Source organism: Melospiza melodia, chromosome 10, assembly GCF_035770615.1.
Source record: "Melospiza melodia melodia isolate bMelMel2 chromosome 10, bMelMel2.pri, whole genome shotgun sequence".
Taxonomy (NCBI): Eukaryota; Metazoa; Chordata; class Aves; order Passeriformes; family Passerellidae; genus Melospiza; species Melospiza melodia.
In genome coordinates, this window is record NC_086203.1 from 16,148,480 (window position 1) to 16,162,888 (window position 14,409).

The following is a 14,409-nucleotide window of genomic DNA, read 5'->3' on the forward strand; positions in this document are numbered from 1 at the left end:
TTGCCATGGCATTTGGGAGCTGAGGGCTGGATGCTTCTGTTTACAGGGTGTGTTGTAGATGCATTTTATGATTTCTAAAGTGCTCTTCTCTCTGGGGAGACAGCAAATAGGTTAGTAATCAAAAGTGAGAAGTTGTGTGCAATTCTCCCTCTGCTAAGTCAGTTTAGTTGTTTTAAAAGTAAGCTTTACCTTTAAGAAAAAGGAAAAAAGCCCCATGCCAATGGCTATTGACGTGGTGTGTCTGGGCTGCTGGCTCTGCTAAGATGGATTTGTTTCCTTTATTGACAGCCGAGTTAATGCATCTGTCATGTGCTACCAGGGTGCACGAGATCAGTCTTGCTGAAATTGTCTTAGGCTGAATTGTGTGCAGGTGATATGATTTATTTGTGTCTCCCAAAGCCAATCTATACAAGCTAAGGATTTAGGGAAAAGTTTTGAAGCCTAAAGTGCATACATGGTAGGGGAAAAAAAAACTCACCAGCCTCATGTAATGCATTTGGCTGCCTTTCCTGAAGCAGCAGAATCATCTGATTCATTCCAAAGCTCAGACTGCAGTATTTAGGGTTCTTTCCTGATAATGATTTGTCCTCTCCTCCCCTGCACTGTGAAGGGGATCTTTACTTTGTGATAGCCATTTCCTGCAGAATGACTATAAAGTTTTAGTTCTCACTAAACCTTTGAAGGGATGAAATTTACAGGCAGGTTTTTAGCTGGCTGTGGAAGCAGGTAGGAAGTAAATGCTTTTACACAGGCAACTTTCAGTTACTGTATTTCACCAGCATTTATCTAGCAAGCACTTCTGCCCATTTGATAAACAATGTGAAATCCAGTGCTGGCACCTTGTTTTCAGTCATCTCATGTCATCTGTGTTGAGACAAAGGAGCCCAGGTCATGAGATAGCTGGGCTTGATGGATGCTTGGCTCTGCTGTGTTTAACTTTGCAGTAAAACAGAGCCCCTTGTTCTCTGCTCTGACAGAAGTTCCAGTCAGGCTCACAAAGGTTTTGCTGCCTTATCACAACATTATTGTCACTGCTGGCAGTGGAACAGGGGCTGAGATAAGATCTGTGGTTTGCAGGTACCTCGTGGCTGTCCAGGCACTGCATCTTTGCTGTGACGTGTCCCTGAATAACCAACTGGCTGGGTCATTAAACTTTATTGTGTCCAGCTTTCTGTAAAGTTTCTCCCTGGGTGACCTCCTTTAATGGACCAGTTCTTAATTACACTACAGAATCATTAAGGCCAAGGGCACAGTGGAATTAAGGAAAGGGGTTGGGTTCTTGCATGGCTAATGCTGTTTTCTCTCTTACAGAAGTTTGAAAAATCCTTTTTGGTGGCAGGAAAGCTAAGGGCTCATGCACTTCCTCGTATGTCAGTCTAATACTGACTAGAACAAAATTTTCCCTTGAGTGAGTTATTCCATAACTTTTTTCATCATGAAGAAACCATGGTTCCTGGTTTGTATCTGTAATGCAGCAATATCACTGGAAATCAGTTCTAATCCAATCTAATTTCTGCTTTAGTATCAAGGATGTCCCAAGTGTGGAGAAGTCTGCATCCTTAAGCAAAAATATTGTGTAGAATTCTGGTGCTCTTATGCAGGGAAATAAGCAGCAGGCTTAGGTGTCCTGCATTTGAGCATGTAGCTGATGGGACTGAGGAATAGAAGGAAGAATTTGCAATAGGGCAAAAATTGAGTTGCCAAGAGCATAGTGCATTTTGGGGCTGGAGAAATGAGCAGCACACCAAAAACACTGATTCTTTTGGTGTTTTTTTGCAATCACATTTATTACCTCTTTTAAAACAGATGCAGACAGAATTCCTTTTTTTTAACTCTGAGTATGGGGAGATGCTGAGCTCACAAGTGTCACAAAAGCTTTTGGCAATTGAGTGATGCATGGTTTACACACCTATATATCTTTTGTAAAGCATCACTGTAGCCTGTTCTCATTGGACATGTTGTTTCCTGCACAGTTAATTCTAAAACAAAAAATTCTATTTTGGGGAAATCTTTTATGCAATCTCATGTAATTATTTATTCTCACTGTGCTGCTACCAAGAAAATAGTGGGAAAGAGACAAAGTGAAATGGCAAGACAAGCCTCTTAAAGGCTTTGCTTTAATAGTAAAGGGAGGTAAGTACAAATTAATAAAAAAGATCACAAATAATATGAAATTCATTGGTAGTTGTCATTCCATAGTCATGTGAATTTTCAGGACTTACTAGTGTGCATATGCTTGTAGAACAGACATGGTTCCACTGTTGTGGGAGAAGTGTTGATACTAACAAGCAGAACAGTGTTTTTCAAAGTCTTCCCAAATAGAATTTAAAAAATAAAAATCTGGTCTGTGTATGTAGCTGACTTTACAAGTTGTTTACAAGGTTACAAAGTGTAGGTTCAGATTTGTGAGGCATATGGTCTGATAACCAAATGTTCTGGAAATAGTGCCATTCTCTGAGAGTGGTCATCTGAAAATCTGCATCAGATTCCAAGCTGGTGTAACTTCAGTGTTACTCCACACACAGTGAGCAAACACTTGTACAGGAAACTTGTAATCCTTGTCAGGAATGTGGAATCCTGTGAATCAATACCAAAGTAGCCTGCAGATCCCAGCAGTCTTGCACTGTGAGGGCTGTCTTGGAGGATCTGTCTGGTTGCAAACCTGTTATTTGGGAAGCTCACACTGCAGCAGATTTCTCAGCGTGAGATTCTGTCCCTCCACATATGTGTGTGTGTGTGTGATTTTCAGTCAGCCATACTTTAGTCCTTTGATAATTGGTTCAAATCTTGGAACTTCTGAAGTGTCACATCGCAGGAAAATGAGTTTTGACTTAAATACCAATTGGTTTTGGAGGGGACTCCAAATGTCACCTTCTCCCAGGTCCTGCTCAGAGCAGGGCCAGCCCACGTCCCCTTGCTTGGAGCATTGTCCAGGGTAATTTTCAAGCTCTGTCAGACTGCAGTTCCTGCATGTTCTTTGGGCAACTTGCAGAATTTAATTGCCCTCATTGGAAATTTTTTACTTCTTTCACCCTGGGATTTCTCTGGCTCCAACTTGTGGCTGTTTCCTGTGGCTTGTGCACTTGTGAGAAGGGTCCAATCCTGCCCCAGCTGAAAGTGCCCATGCACATGAGGAAATGTGGATGTGGTGTGCAAATGTGATCCTCACCAACCTTTCCTCCTTTTCTCTTTGGCCAGCTCAGCTGTTGCTCTGCTGAGGTCTGATGGCAGAAATGTATAGGAGGTGTATGAGATGAATCAGGCACATGCTTTGTCTGTGACCCATCTTTGAAAAAGTTTTGAGAAGCACTGGAAACACAGGTGAAATTCCCAGCTCTCTCCTCAGAAGAGCAGTGTTGTCATAGTGCAGCTGCAGAGGGCATTGAACATGTTGATTCTTTTTTTTTTTCCTTCAAATTAATGAGCTAGAGAAATCTTTGATCTTTACTGGGGTCATAAAGATTCTTAATGAGAACTGCCAGAGCCTGCATCTAAGACATGCAGTAGTGCATGATACATAGAAACATTTCAAAGGTGTGAGATGAGCCAGGTTTGTGCTGCTACAAGAGCAACCATCCAGAAACTAAGAGTTCTTGAATCTGTACTGAGGTTACTTCACATCAGCAAAATAGTTCCTGTGGGACTTCTTGAGGAGAGAAAGGCTGGATTTCAAGTGTTGCTTTGCATATTGACAACTTGGAGAGGTTTTATTTCATTACTTGTCTCTGTTCTGGCCATTATTTTTCCCTATGAGCCTTCTGAAATTTTGATTGCCAAACTCCCACATTAAAGTAAGTGTTAGAAACCTTTCCACAGTACTTTGGCATTAATTATTCCTAGAATTTCAATGAAGTGGGAAGACAATTCAATGAACTTGAATTTTGCATTAGCAGTACTGTGTCTTCTATGCTTATCTATTATCTGTCCATCTGGCAGCTCACATGCTTGTTGGCAGAAGTGCTTTTATTTCCTTCTCCTGAAAAATTCTGGCATTGAATGTGTAAACAAGCAGTCCTTCTTTCTTCATTTATGATTCAGCACGAGCTCGTGCCCGTTATTAGTTAATTAATATGAACTGTGAGGATGGCTGCGGGTGCGAGCGCGGCGCTCCGAGCAGATGGAGCAGCGGCGCGTCCTCGCAGGCAGGGCCGGCAGATTGAGATCCATCTGTCAGCTGACACACACAGCCAGCCCCAGCCTGTGCTCAGGCTGCCAAGAGAGGCTGGCAGCAGCAATCCTGGCTGCTTTTGGGGGAGCACAAGGGGAGAAATTACTTCCCTCTTCCCCGTTTGATAGGTGCTGAAAGCGCCGGTAAAGATTCAGTAAGAAGCGTGTGCTGGCTTTTGGTTCTAAAATTAATGCATTACTAGAGAGCATGCTGAGGACCCTGAGCTTCCCAGTGTGGTTGTCTGCAGCCTGTTGGGTTTTTGCTCAGTTTGGTTACTAGGAAGGCTCAAATTCTGCATCAGGGGTATGCTGAGAAGTACCTGGCAATGTCTGCATCTGTCAGAAACACCTGATGCTCTCAGACACTGCTGCAAGGAGCTGGGCTGGGCTAACAGAACCTCCTGTGCACAGGTACATACTCATCAGACTGCACCTCCTCAAGATTTGCTCATTTCAAGTGCACAGGTACATTCTCATCAGGCTGCACCTCCTCAAGATTTTACTCATTTCAAGTGCACAGGTACATACTCATCAGGCTGCACCTCCTCAAGATTTGCTCATTTCAAGTGCACAGGTACATGTTCATCAGGCTGCACCTCCTCAAGATTTTACTCATTTAATTTGGGAGCATACATTTTTGTGGTGTGATCAGCCAGTCAGTACATTCCCAAAAGACATCTGCTGAGGATTTCCAAGCTTGCTCTCCTGTTTAATGTGAACTCCAATGAAATGTTGTGTTTCTAGAACTGGCCAGAGAAGCACAGACCTTATCCAGGCTGTTTCTCAGTACAGATAAAATTTGAAATGCTGTTAATGGAATTGCTTTTGAATATCCTCTTCCAAAATGAATTTTTGTGAATTTTTAAAAGAAATTAATGAATCCAGTGGCAACATAGTACTTCATAGCAATAACAGAATTCAGGGGTGGAACTCACCCCTGCCCAAAGCATGCACACCATAGCAGTTTATTGCCATTTTGTCTGCAGAAAAGCATCTTGCACTAACTCCACAGTAAGTTGAAACTTCTGTTTCTTACATTTGTTTTGTGATGCTTTGTGGCTTCCTGTTGTTACACAAAAGTGCCACTAATTAAAGTAATCCATAGCGTGACTGGGGAGGACTTGTCATAAATAACAAACTGGTTAACTTGGCTGAGTGTTGCTCATTTTTAACAGAAGTTTTGTATTTATGTCATGCTGTTCACAGGGAAAACTGCTGGCAAATGTTGCTATTGCAACTTTATCTTTGGTGTAAATGTACAGTCTTTTTGTCTTGTCACTTTTTAGCTTCTCCTGGGGGTGAAACAGTTTCTCTCTGCTGTCAGAAGCAGTGACAGGGAGGTGACAGGTTGGCAGCTTGGTGTTCCCTGAAAGTGCTGCCCCTCCACCTTGGAGGTGATCTATTTAATTGTTTCATGAGGACAGTTACTTGGGGGGAATTACCTTACTTGTGAAAAAGTTAAGATTGCTTCAGAAACCAGAATGTGGTTTAAAGGCTTGTAAGCTGGGCAAGCATGATGTACACAGATGATCCTCTGTAAAGCTGAAACTCATCACTAATACCTGGAGAAGCAGGTTTAAATACCTGTTGATATTTTGCCTGACTACACCTGCAATGGTTTGTGCCTCTTGAACCAGAATATCTGCAATTTGAACGCGTGGAGGAGAATCAAGGATATTTTTTGAGAGATCATTTCTGAAGTAAGAGCCTAAGTAATTGTTTTTCAAGAACTTATGGTGAAAAAAGTGATGAGTGGTACTGAAATTTGGGCAGATGGAAGTAAAACAGTTATGTAAACCTCATTCTTAGTGGAAGAGTTTTGCATTCGCTTGTTGTGTTTGTCTTCTTTGGGATGTGTAAGAATTTAGTATCTTGCAGCTGTAACAAAGAATAAATCTGTGTTAGGATATGAGGCCAGATCTGACAGAGGTGAGACTGCCCCAGCTCCGACCCTTGGCTGTGTGTTCCCAGCAGGAAAAAGGTTTTCTTGCCCAGAAGGAGTTAGAAATGGAATTTCCTAAAAAGATGGAACAAACTTCAGACCAGACAGAGCAAATATATGGACCAGCCACTGTTTGCACACCAGCAACTGCTTTTGTGCCCTTGTTCCTCTGTTTCCCACACTTGTTCTTCAGGAGTCCTTCCAGAAGGACCAGGGATGGGGTGGAAGTGCATGGACATAAATGGGCAGGGTATGAGAGGAGTTTTCTGTCAGATGCCCAAGCAGTTTCTATAATAAACTGCAATAGACAAACTTATGGACTCTCTTATCTTTGTGTATAGCTGTCATTATTTTAATACTGGTTTTTTTTTTGTTTCCAGCATGTTAAGAATTGTCTGCCTTTCTGTGAAGGGATTATCAGACTAAAAAAAGATAAATCTGTCCTTCTTTCCTTCTGTAATTCAGTTTGCCAACAAAATAGAGAACATGTTGTCAGAGAATGTATTTGTCCTGCTACTGATTCACTTGATTGCATTCTGATATTATGAACTGCCCCAAGTTATGAGAATACTTTCCAATTTGAGTTTGGGTCTCCAGTGAGGAAAAGAAACAGCTCTTTCTACTACCTGCTTTATTGTTGGAAATTAAATTTTCTGGATGGGCAGTTGTAACACTCAGGCCAATGGAATGGTGCTCAGATGTGGATTATTGTTTCATGTGAGGGATATGGATATGGGCAGTCAGAGAATGGAGCTCTAGGAACTGAGAGGTGGCAGAAGGGAGTTTCTTTGAAAATGGATCCTTGGAGTTTGATATGGTGAAGTGCAGTAGTGAAAGATGCATTTCATTGAAGGCTGTAACATTTCTGCAAGTCTTATTTGCTTTCACTTTTCTATATTTTTGTTGCTTTGGAAGTTGCTGATTGTCTTCAATTATATTTTTTTTCTCCCTAGTAAAACGCTTCAGAGAACCAAAGCATGAAAGACGTCCCTGGAGGATATGGTAGGTTTCTGCATGCTTTATTATTAACTTCTTTTCTTCTTGCATGTTGTAGAAATTGAAGGGATGATGTTAGTGTCTGATGATTAAAATAAAGAAAAGTAATGACAAGATATTGGTAACTGTCAGTGAGGAACCAAAAAAGTTACCAAAATACTTGAGTCAGGCTACCTCCTGTGTGTTTCCTGGGTAGTCACTTCTTACTGAACACTTCCAGGAATCTGTAGAGATGTGCACTTAGGCATAAAGCTTCAATTTGTGCTTCTTCCTAAAGACAGAAAATTAGAGTAGCCCTAAGATGTATCTGAATATCTACAAACTTGCATAAGCATAGAGGGAGATCTCAGCAGGGCTCAAATAAAATTCCATGTTTTCTTGGTATCCTGCTATGTATAAAATAGAGAACAGCATGATAAAAAATACAAGTACATCAACTATAAGAAATGCAAGATATAAAAAGTGTGTTTGTGTTTACTACACTTTAAAAGTTCCTGGATTGAAGCAATGCCAGCATAAACTTTACCAATTTTGAGACTGGTGTGTAAGTGTTAGGCTGCCATTCCACTTGTTTGAGACTTCAGTGGTTTAAATTCCCCTCAAACAAAGCTGCTTTCTCAAAACTAACATTGACCTTTATTTTATTGAAAAAAGAAGTACAAAATCTTTGTGTACTACAGTCTACCTCATCCTGAAATTCTGACAAGTGCACTGATAGCCCTTAATTTTTAAGCAAAGGATCTTGTTCTGGGACTCAAGTATTGTTATTTATAGCAGAGTGCACTGATTAGATATGTAACCCACTGGCTTCCTGCCTCATCTCCAACACTCAGCTCTCTGTGTCATGCAGTGAATGAGGAGATTGAAGTTCAAGACAGTTATCAGGGAGGGTAGATGAATTCAGGCATAAAATGTCATTTGGGTCTGTTGGGGTGTTTAGATCTTTTTAGACATACAAACAACAGGCAAAATGGTTGTTTTTCTGAATAATACAAACACACTCTTGTCTGCAGAATACTTGTTATGATTCTTATGTTTTACATTTAATGAAACATCCACTGAAAGTTTTGGTTTTATGCAAAGGTTGATGAAAAAAGAATGCTAAGGGCTGGAGTCATTACTGAATCACTGTCTAAGTGGGGGGTTTATATTTTCCCCTTGAGAAACAAACACTTTTCTCTCTGACTTTATCATCTGCTTTGGAGATAATATTGTCAAGGTTGGAATTCCTTTGCAGTGTGTTCTAAGCTCTGCACTGTAGATAAAATTCAGTGAAACCACTTCATGCTTCCAGGTGAAAAATATGCTGGCTTTTAAATGAAATACTGCAGATAAAGGACTCATTAGTCACTGTTAAGTTGTTCGCCTACAAGCACATGATGAGGATTTTATTTTTGTCTGTGCCAGAAGCTTGCTAAAAATGCATAAACATAAAAGGTCCAAAATACCTATCAGGGCTGGAATACTCATTGTTTCCAGGAGGTTATTAAAGACTTAGCTGGAGTTAGTCAGGATTAGCTCTTGGATCATGCACATGATACCAAGAGGATATCCACAGACTTTGTGTTTACAGTGGTAGGTTTCAAGTTAATGTGATTTGAGTTATTGTTAGAAAAAAAAGGGGCAAAATTTAAAATGAAACATTGTTTAAAAAGAACTAAATACTGTGATACTTTTGGCATTCTGGGGTTGTCATTTGGAGAAAAAAAATAGTAATAGAGATGGAGTTTTAATTAACATAAATTTGCAATGTCTGGCTGTGTTGTAAGCAGTTTTGTGTGTCTTAAAAACTGTTTTTACTTTACATAGGTTTTTAGATACTTCCAAGCAAGCCATAGGGATGTTGTTCATCCACTTTGCAAATGTCTATTTATCAGACCTGACAGAAGAAGACCCCTGTTCACTGTGAGTGTTTAATTTTGGAATAACTGGCCTTTATGGAAGTTCTGGGGCTGAGTTGGTGTATGTGGTTAGTAAGGCAAGATAAAGCTGAGAAGAGAGTTTTCATGGTAAAAATCAGTCACTTTAAAAAGCTGTGGTTTAAACTTAGTTAATCAAGGGTCAGGATCCTTTTCTTTAAGTTCATGGCTGGCAGGAGTCTGGGCTGTGTGTAGCTATTTTAAATCTAAAGGGCAAAGCCTTGCTACTTGTCCCTCTCCAGTGAATGAATGGAGACTTGGGATGCCCATTGCAGTTCAGGTTTGTTTATTGAAGGTGCTGGGACCAAAGAAAATGAATATCCTGTGGTGTTCACTGTAGTAAAGCAAGGCTGTAATACAAAGTGAGGTTGCTTTCAGGGTTATTTAGCAAAAATCATTTGTGTTTGTATTTGCTTCTTAAACCTATGTTGTAGTATTATTTTCATTTTGTTAAAAATGGGAAATCTTGCTTGGTAGGCAGGCAGTTAGTACAGAAATTAATTCTGCAATGTCACGCTTGGAGCAGTGTGACTAAATAGATAAGCATTTCTCTGTAGTGCATTAAACCTGAAGATTTTATGACTAAGACCCCGACAGGCTCTTTACAGGAGCTCCTGAAGCAAATGGGAATTGTTTGGGTTTGTTCTTGATAAGGCTCATGCTCAAAGTAGCTTACACATTGCTGGTAGTGAAAGCTGTGAAATTACTTTTAAAAGCCCAGTAATTTGCCTTTTAGAGCCAATCCAGTTCCTTTCCATGGCATCTGCTCACTTGTTGTTCTTGAGTAAACAAAGGAGAGACACAGCTCAAGGAACATGCTTGTGTTGCTGCACAAGCCAGTTTTTATTCCTTATTCCTCCTTGGTTCCTTCTGTGCTCCTGCATGGTAGAAATGTGCAAGAACACTGCTTTTCTCTTCCCACCACAAAGCATTCTGTTAGGCAAAATGCATCTATTTTAGCACGTGAAATGTAAAATTTGAGTTATGGCAGTTTCAACAATACCAGGCATCATTGTAGGATTTTCCTTGCTTATAGCTTTAAGAATTTCCTGAAAGGTTTAAAAACTGGCAGATGCAAATTACTTTCATTCAATTTTTATAACTCAAAAGTATATATTCAAGTGAGGTAACAAAAGCATGTCAGAAATTGTCAGTGTTTAAAGCCAAGGCACAATAGTGTATTACAGTATCTTAAATTTAAAATAACTTTTTTTATAAAAAATAACGCAAAGCACTTTGTTAGGCAAAATAAAGACATGTGCAAGACAAGTCTCTCCTGCATTTACATATTTTTATTTTCAAATCCTTCTTTTAATCTGAGTGTAACATGACACAAGTAAGAGAGTGAGATTATTCAGTGTTCTCAGGATAACTGAAATTACAGTGTAGAGATGAATAATTTCTCAGACAAGGGTGCAGGTTCTTGATAGCAGAAAAAATACCATGCAGCATTAACCAAAATCTATCTTAGGAAAAATATCCCTAAGTCTGAAGGTGGGTGCAGACATGCCTGGCAGCAGCACAGCAGGTCCTGTGGGCAGGTTAAGGATGCATCCCAGGGTGAGCCCGGTGTGCTGGAAAATCTCGGTGTTGTGGGGAATCCTGGGCATCCCTGGAGCCGGGAGCCCTCTCTGGCTGTGGAGTAGGTGCTGGCGCCTCTGATTTCCCTGCTCCTGCTGCTGCTGCCTTCCTGCTGCGGGCTTACAGCAGCCTCTTGTGGCCTCAGCAGGACTCAGCAGAATTGGATTGCCGATGTTCTCGCCACTCAGCCTTGATTTTAACGTTTGACTAATGCAACGTTAATTAAAACTCAGATTTGGTGAACTGTTATTCAAAAATAACTATTTTTATCAAGTTTGGGGATCTTTAAGGACAGAAAAAAAATATTGAGACTGCAAAAATTATTTAAATTGTAGGCACCCAGTGTAATTACAGAAGTGGGTAAATGATTGTTCTCAGTACTCTGGCTTCTCAACATACTTACAGATCTTTTCTCAATCATGGTGTTAAAATACCCCAAACCTGTAGAAAATAGACCCTGACTCCTTGGGTTTTTGTTTTTCCTTTCAGGTACCTTATCAACTTCTTGCTGGATGCCACCTTAGGGATGCTGCTGATCTACATCGGGATCCGAGCTGTCAGCAGCATCGTGGAGTGGCAGCAGTGGGAGTCCCTTCGCTTTGGGGAATATGGTAAATGTTCTGCTCTGGCACTGAAGTGGTTCTCAGGGTAGAATCCCTGAATATTTCAGCAGGTGGTTAACTCATCCTCAAATTGTTGTACAGTCATTTTAGTGTTTCACTTGTCATGAGGGTTCTTCTAAGTTCTATATCTCAGTATTCACCTTGTGTCTTAGAAAGCTCAGCAAGTCTCTGAGCATTCCCTGAGTTTGGAATGACTGCTTGAATTTTTACTTTTTTAAGGAGTGATTCAACAAATTATGACATTGGCTAATCTCATGGAAAAAATACCAGCATGATAAATTTACTCTGAAACACTTCTAAAGAAATGATTTCTGGAAGGTCATTTCCTAGTAAAGCTTTCACTGAACCACATGCCTGAAGATACAGACCAAGAGTTCTGCCAGCCCTCTTTGAGCAGCCACATCCCTTCAGAGAAGGAAATGCAAGATGATCTATGCTGCTCCTCAAGTAATGATCACTGGAGCTTGTGCATGTAGGGTCTGTGTCTCTGGTGAAAAATGTGTGAGGGACAGGCTGTGAAATCACTTCCAGGTGAAGTTGCAGAGTTTATCTTCCATTACTCAGAAGTCCACTGATGTGCAGAAGTTGTGGATTTGCAGCTGCAGTTGACTCTCACACATTCTTAACATCAGCATTTAATTTTGTTCAGTCTGTTATTCTCAGATTGCTGAAAATGAAATTTTTGTGTATATGCTAGAAATCACATTTGCAGCTCCTTGAGACAGGAGTGGGAGGAGATGTTGCCTTATAAGAGAGCTGTGGCTCTTCATCAGAGAGAAAAACAACAACCCCAGTGGTTTGGGGGAGGAAGAAGTTTAAGAAAGTTAAAAATGTTTGCCTAACAAATTAGGAGCTTTCACAGCAGTTTTATAATTATTACTGGTAGGATTTGGTTTTGTAGATTTCTTTGGTTTTAATGATCCTAAGCAGCTGACAGAACTAAGAATAAGTAAAGACCTTGTGAAATTGGAGCACTTTAAAAGCTTGAGAAGTTTGCAATCAAATAACATTAATTGCTATTTGCTTTAATGTCAGAGGTTTAGATATGATAACAAGCAACTTAGAAAGAACTGCCTATGCCATCAGTGCATGTTAGATTTATGGAGATTTAATGCATATCTTTTAGGGTGCAGTTTATGGCCACTTAAGCTGTTTAAATCAGCACTGCCACAACACTGCTTGTCTGCTTTTATCCCACGTGCCTCAGTCCAGTATTTCCACTCTTTTCCTTGGACTGGTGCATATGTGACTCTTCAGGGAATTGAGAGCTAAACCATCAAAAATTCACTAGATGTAAGAAAAGTAAATAGTTCTTTCAGATTAGTCCCAGACTTGTGTCTCTGAGGGATTAGCTAAGCACCAATGCCCAGGGAAGGCAAAGAGGCAAGGAAGGAGGTGAGACCTCTTGCCCAGAGCCCCATTTTCTGATTGTTGGTTTGGCTTGAAGCCATTTGAAGATGTTTGAGCAGCTTTCAGCCCATATAAAACTTGAGTTTCCTCTTAGAGAAAAAAAAAAAGTGTATCTATTATAGTTATAGGTAGGTATTTGTAATCATGTCAGATGTTAGATTTTATTTCTCCCTAATAACATTTTGAATTTTTTTGTGTGTAATCTGTTGTCCTTTCCCATTTTAATGTGCTTTCAACAGTAAGCAGTCTGTGGGTGGGGAGATGTGGGGAGTATATTCACTCCCTTGAAATTTCTCTATTTCTTACTGACTTTCACAATGAAGCCAGGTCTATTTTAGTTATGAGGCATTTCTGACTGCAGTAATTAAGCTCTTAAAATCAACAGATGAACTTGTGTAGTGCTTTGGAGATGGTCTGTGGCTGCTCCAGTGTTGTCACTTTGAATTAGATCTGAAACACCTGACCCTGTTTATTGAGTATTCTCCTCTGTGTGTGTATAAGTGACTTATGAAATTACATAAACCCTCTTTTGTTAGTTGTTCTCTCTAGTATCAGATCATTTAATTAGTCACTAACTTTCTTTTCTGCATCTTTATAGATGTGCTGTCCTGCCCTTAGTGTGTTAGGTTTTTAATCAAGCTGGAGTCATTGTCAGGACTGTTTTAAAGCATATTGCAAATCTGCATTTCCATTAATCATGTGGGAGAGGCTTCTGGTATAAAGAGAATTCGAGAGCAGATGCAAAGTTATTAGTTCTGGCTAAAACTAAGTAGGTGCAGTAAGGTTAGGCCCTCTGTAAGAAATCCCATGCAAAAGGACAAGTTGCATTGGATCATTTGCTGTCATCTTGTTTTAAGTGTCCCTGGGGTTCCTGAAGTGAAAACCCTCCTATCACCAGTTTAACATTTTTCAGTTTGACCCAAAGAACACTGTTATTTTTTGTAAGATTTTTAAAATAAAGTAAAAGAGGGGACTAAAATGCAGTTCTGTGGGGTTGCAAGTGTGTTTAGAACTTGGGATTTTGAAATTAAATATGGAAGGTGTAGCATAGAATCACAGAGTGTTGTGGTTTGTAGGAGAACTCAAAGCCCATTTTGTTCCACCCCCTGCCATGGATAGGGGCACCTTCCACTATCCCAGGTGGCCCCAAGCCACATCCAGCCTGGCCTTGGGCACTGCCAGGGATCCAGGGGCAGCCACAGCTTCTCTGGGCACCCTGTGCCTCCCAGGGAACAATTCCTAATTCCCAATATCCCATCCATTCCTGCCCTCTGGCATTGGGCAGCCTTTCCCCCTTGTCCTCTTGCTCCACAGCCTTTTCCACAGTCCCTCTCCAGCTCTCCTGGAGCCCCCTCAGGTACTGAAATGCTGTAATAAGGTCACCCTGGAGCCTTCTCTTCTCCACACATCTCCTCTCTTCTCCACCCCATGGGTCACTGAAGAGTATCAGAATTTTGGAGCATTTTATCTGGAGTACTAGAGTCAAGTGCTCAGCTTGGAGATCAGTGTGATTTCAGTTTGTTTGTAAATATGGGAAAACAAACAGGAGCCCTCCTTCCACCCCCAGGCAGGTCTCTTCTTGTGACTGAGTGATGTTTGTGTTTCTAGAGCCTAAATAATCATTTGTCTCAAGTTAGTTCTCACTGTGAGCTCATTTCCCTTCTTAGCTCTATTACTTGATCCCTGGTGATTCATTACTTGAAGCTGTCACAAAAATAGCAATGTCCTGCTGGTTTTAAAAGCCTCTTCTTTATATGGAGGATAGTTTTTA

At 40.6% G+C, this 14,409-nt stretch overlaps 1 protein-coding gene across 1 annotated transcript in view; it reads left to right on the forward strand.

Moving 5' to 3' along the window:
• Positions 1-14,409, forward strand: part of STIMATE (STIM activating enhancer) — a 34,740-nt gene that overhangs the window by 10,382 nt on the left and 9,949 nt on the right. Inside the window, exons 2-4 of the mRNA XM_063164537.1 lie at positions 7,063-7,111; positions 8,915-9,010; positions 11,095-11,216. Coding sequence (XP_063020607.1) covers positions 7,063-7,111; positions 8,915-9,010; positions 11,095-11,216 — 267 coding nt within the window. The remainder of the gene's footprint in view (positions 1-7,062; positions 7,112-8,914; positions 9,011-11,094; positions 11,217-14,409) is intronic.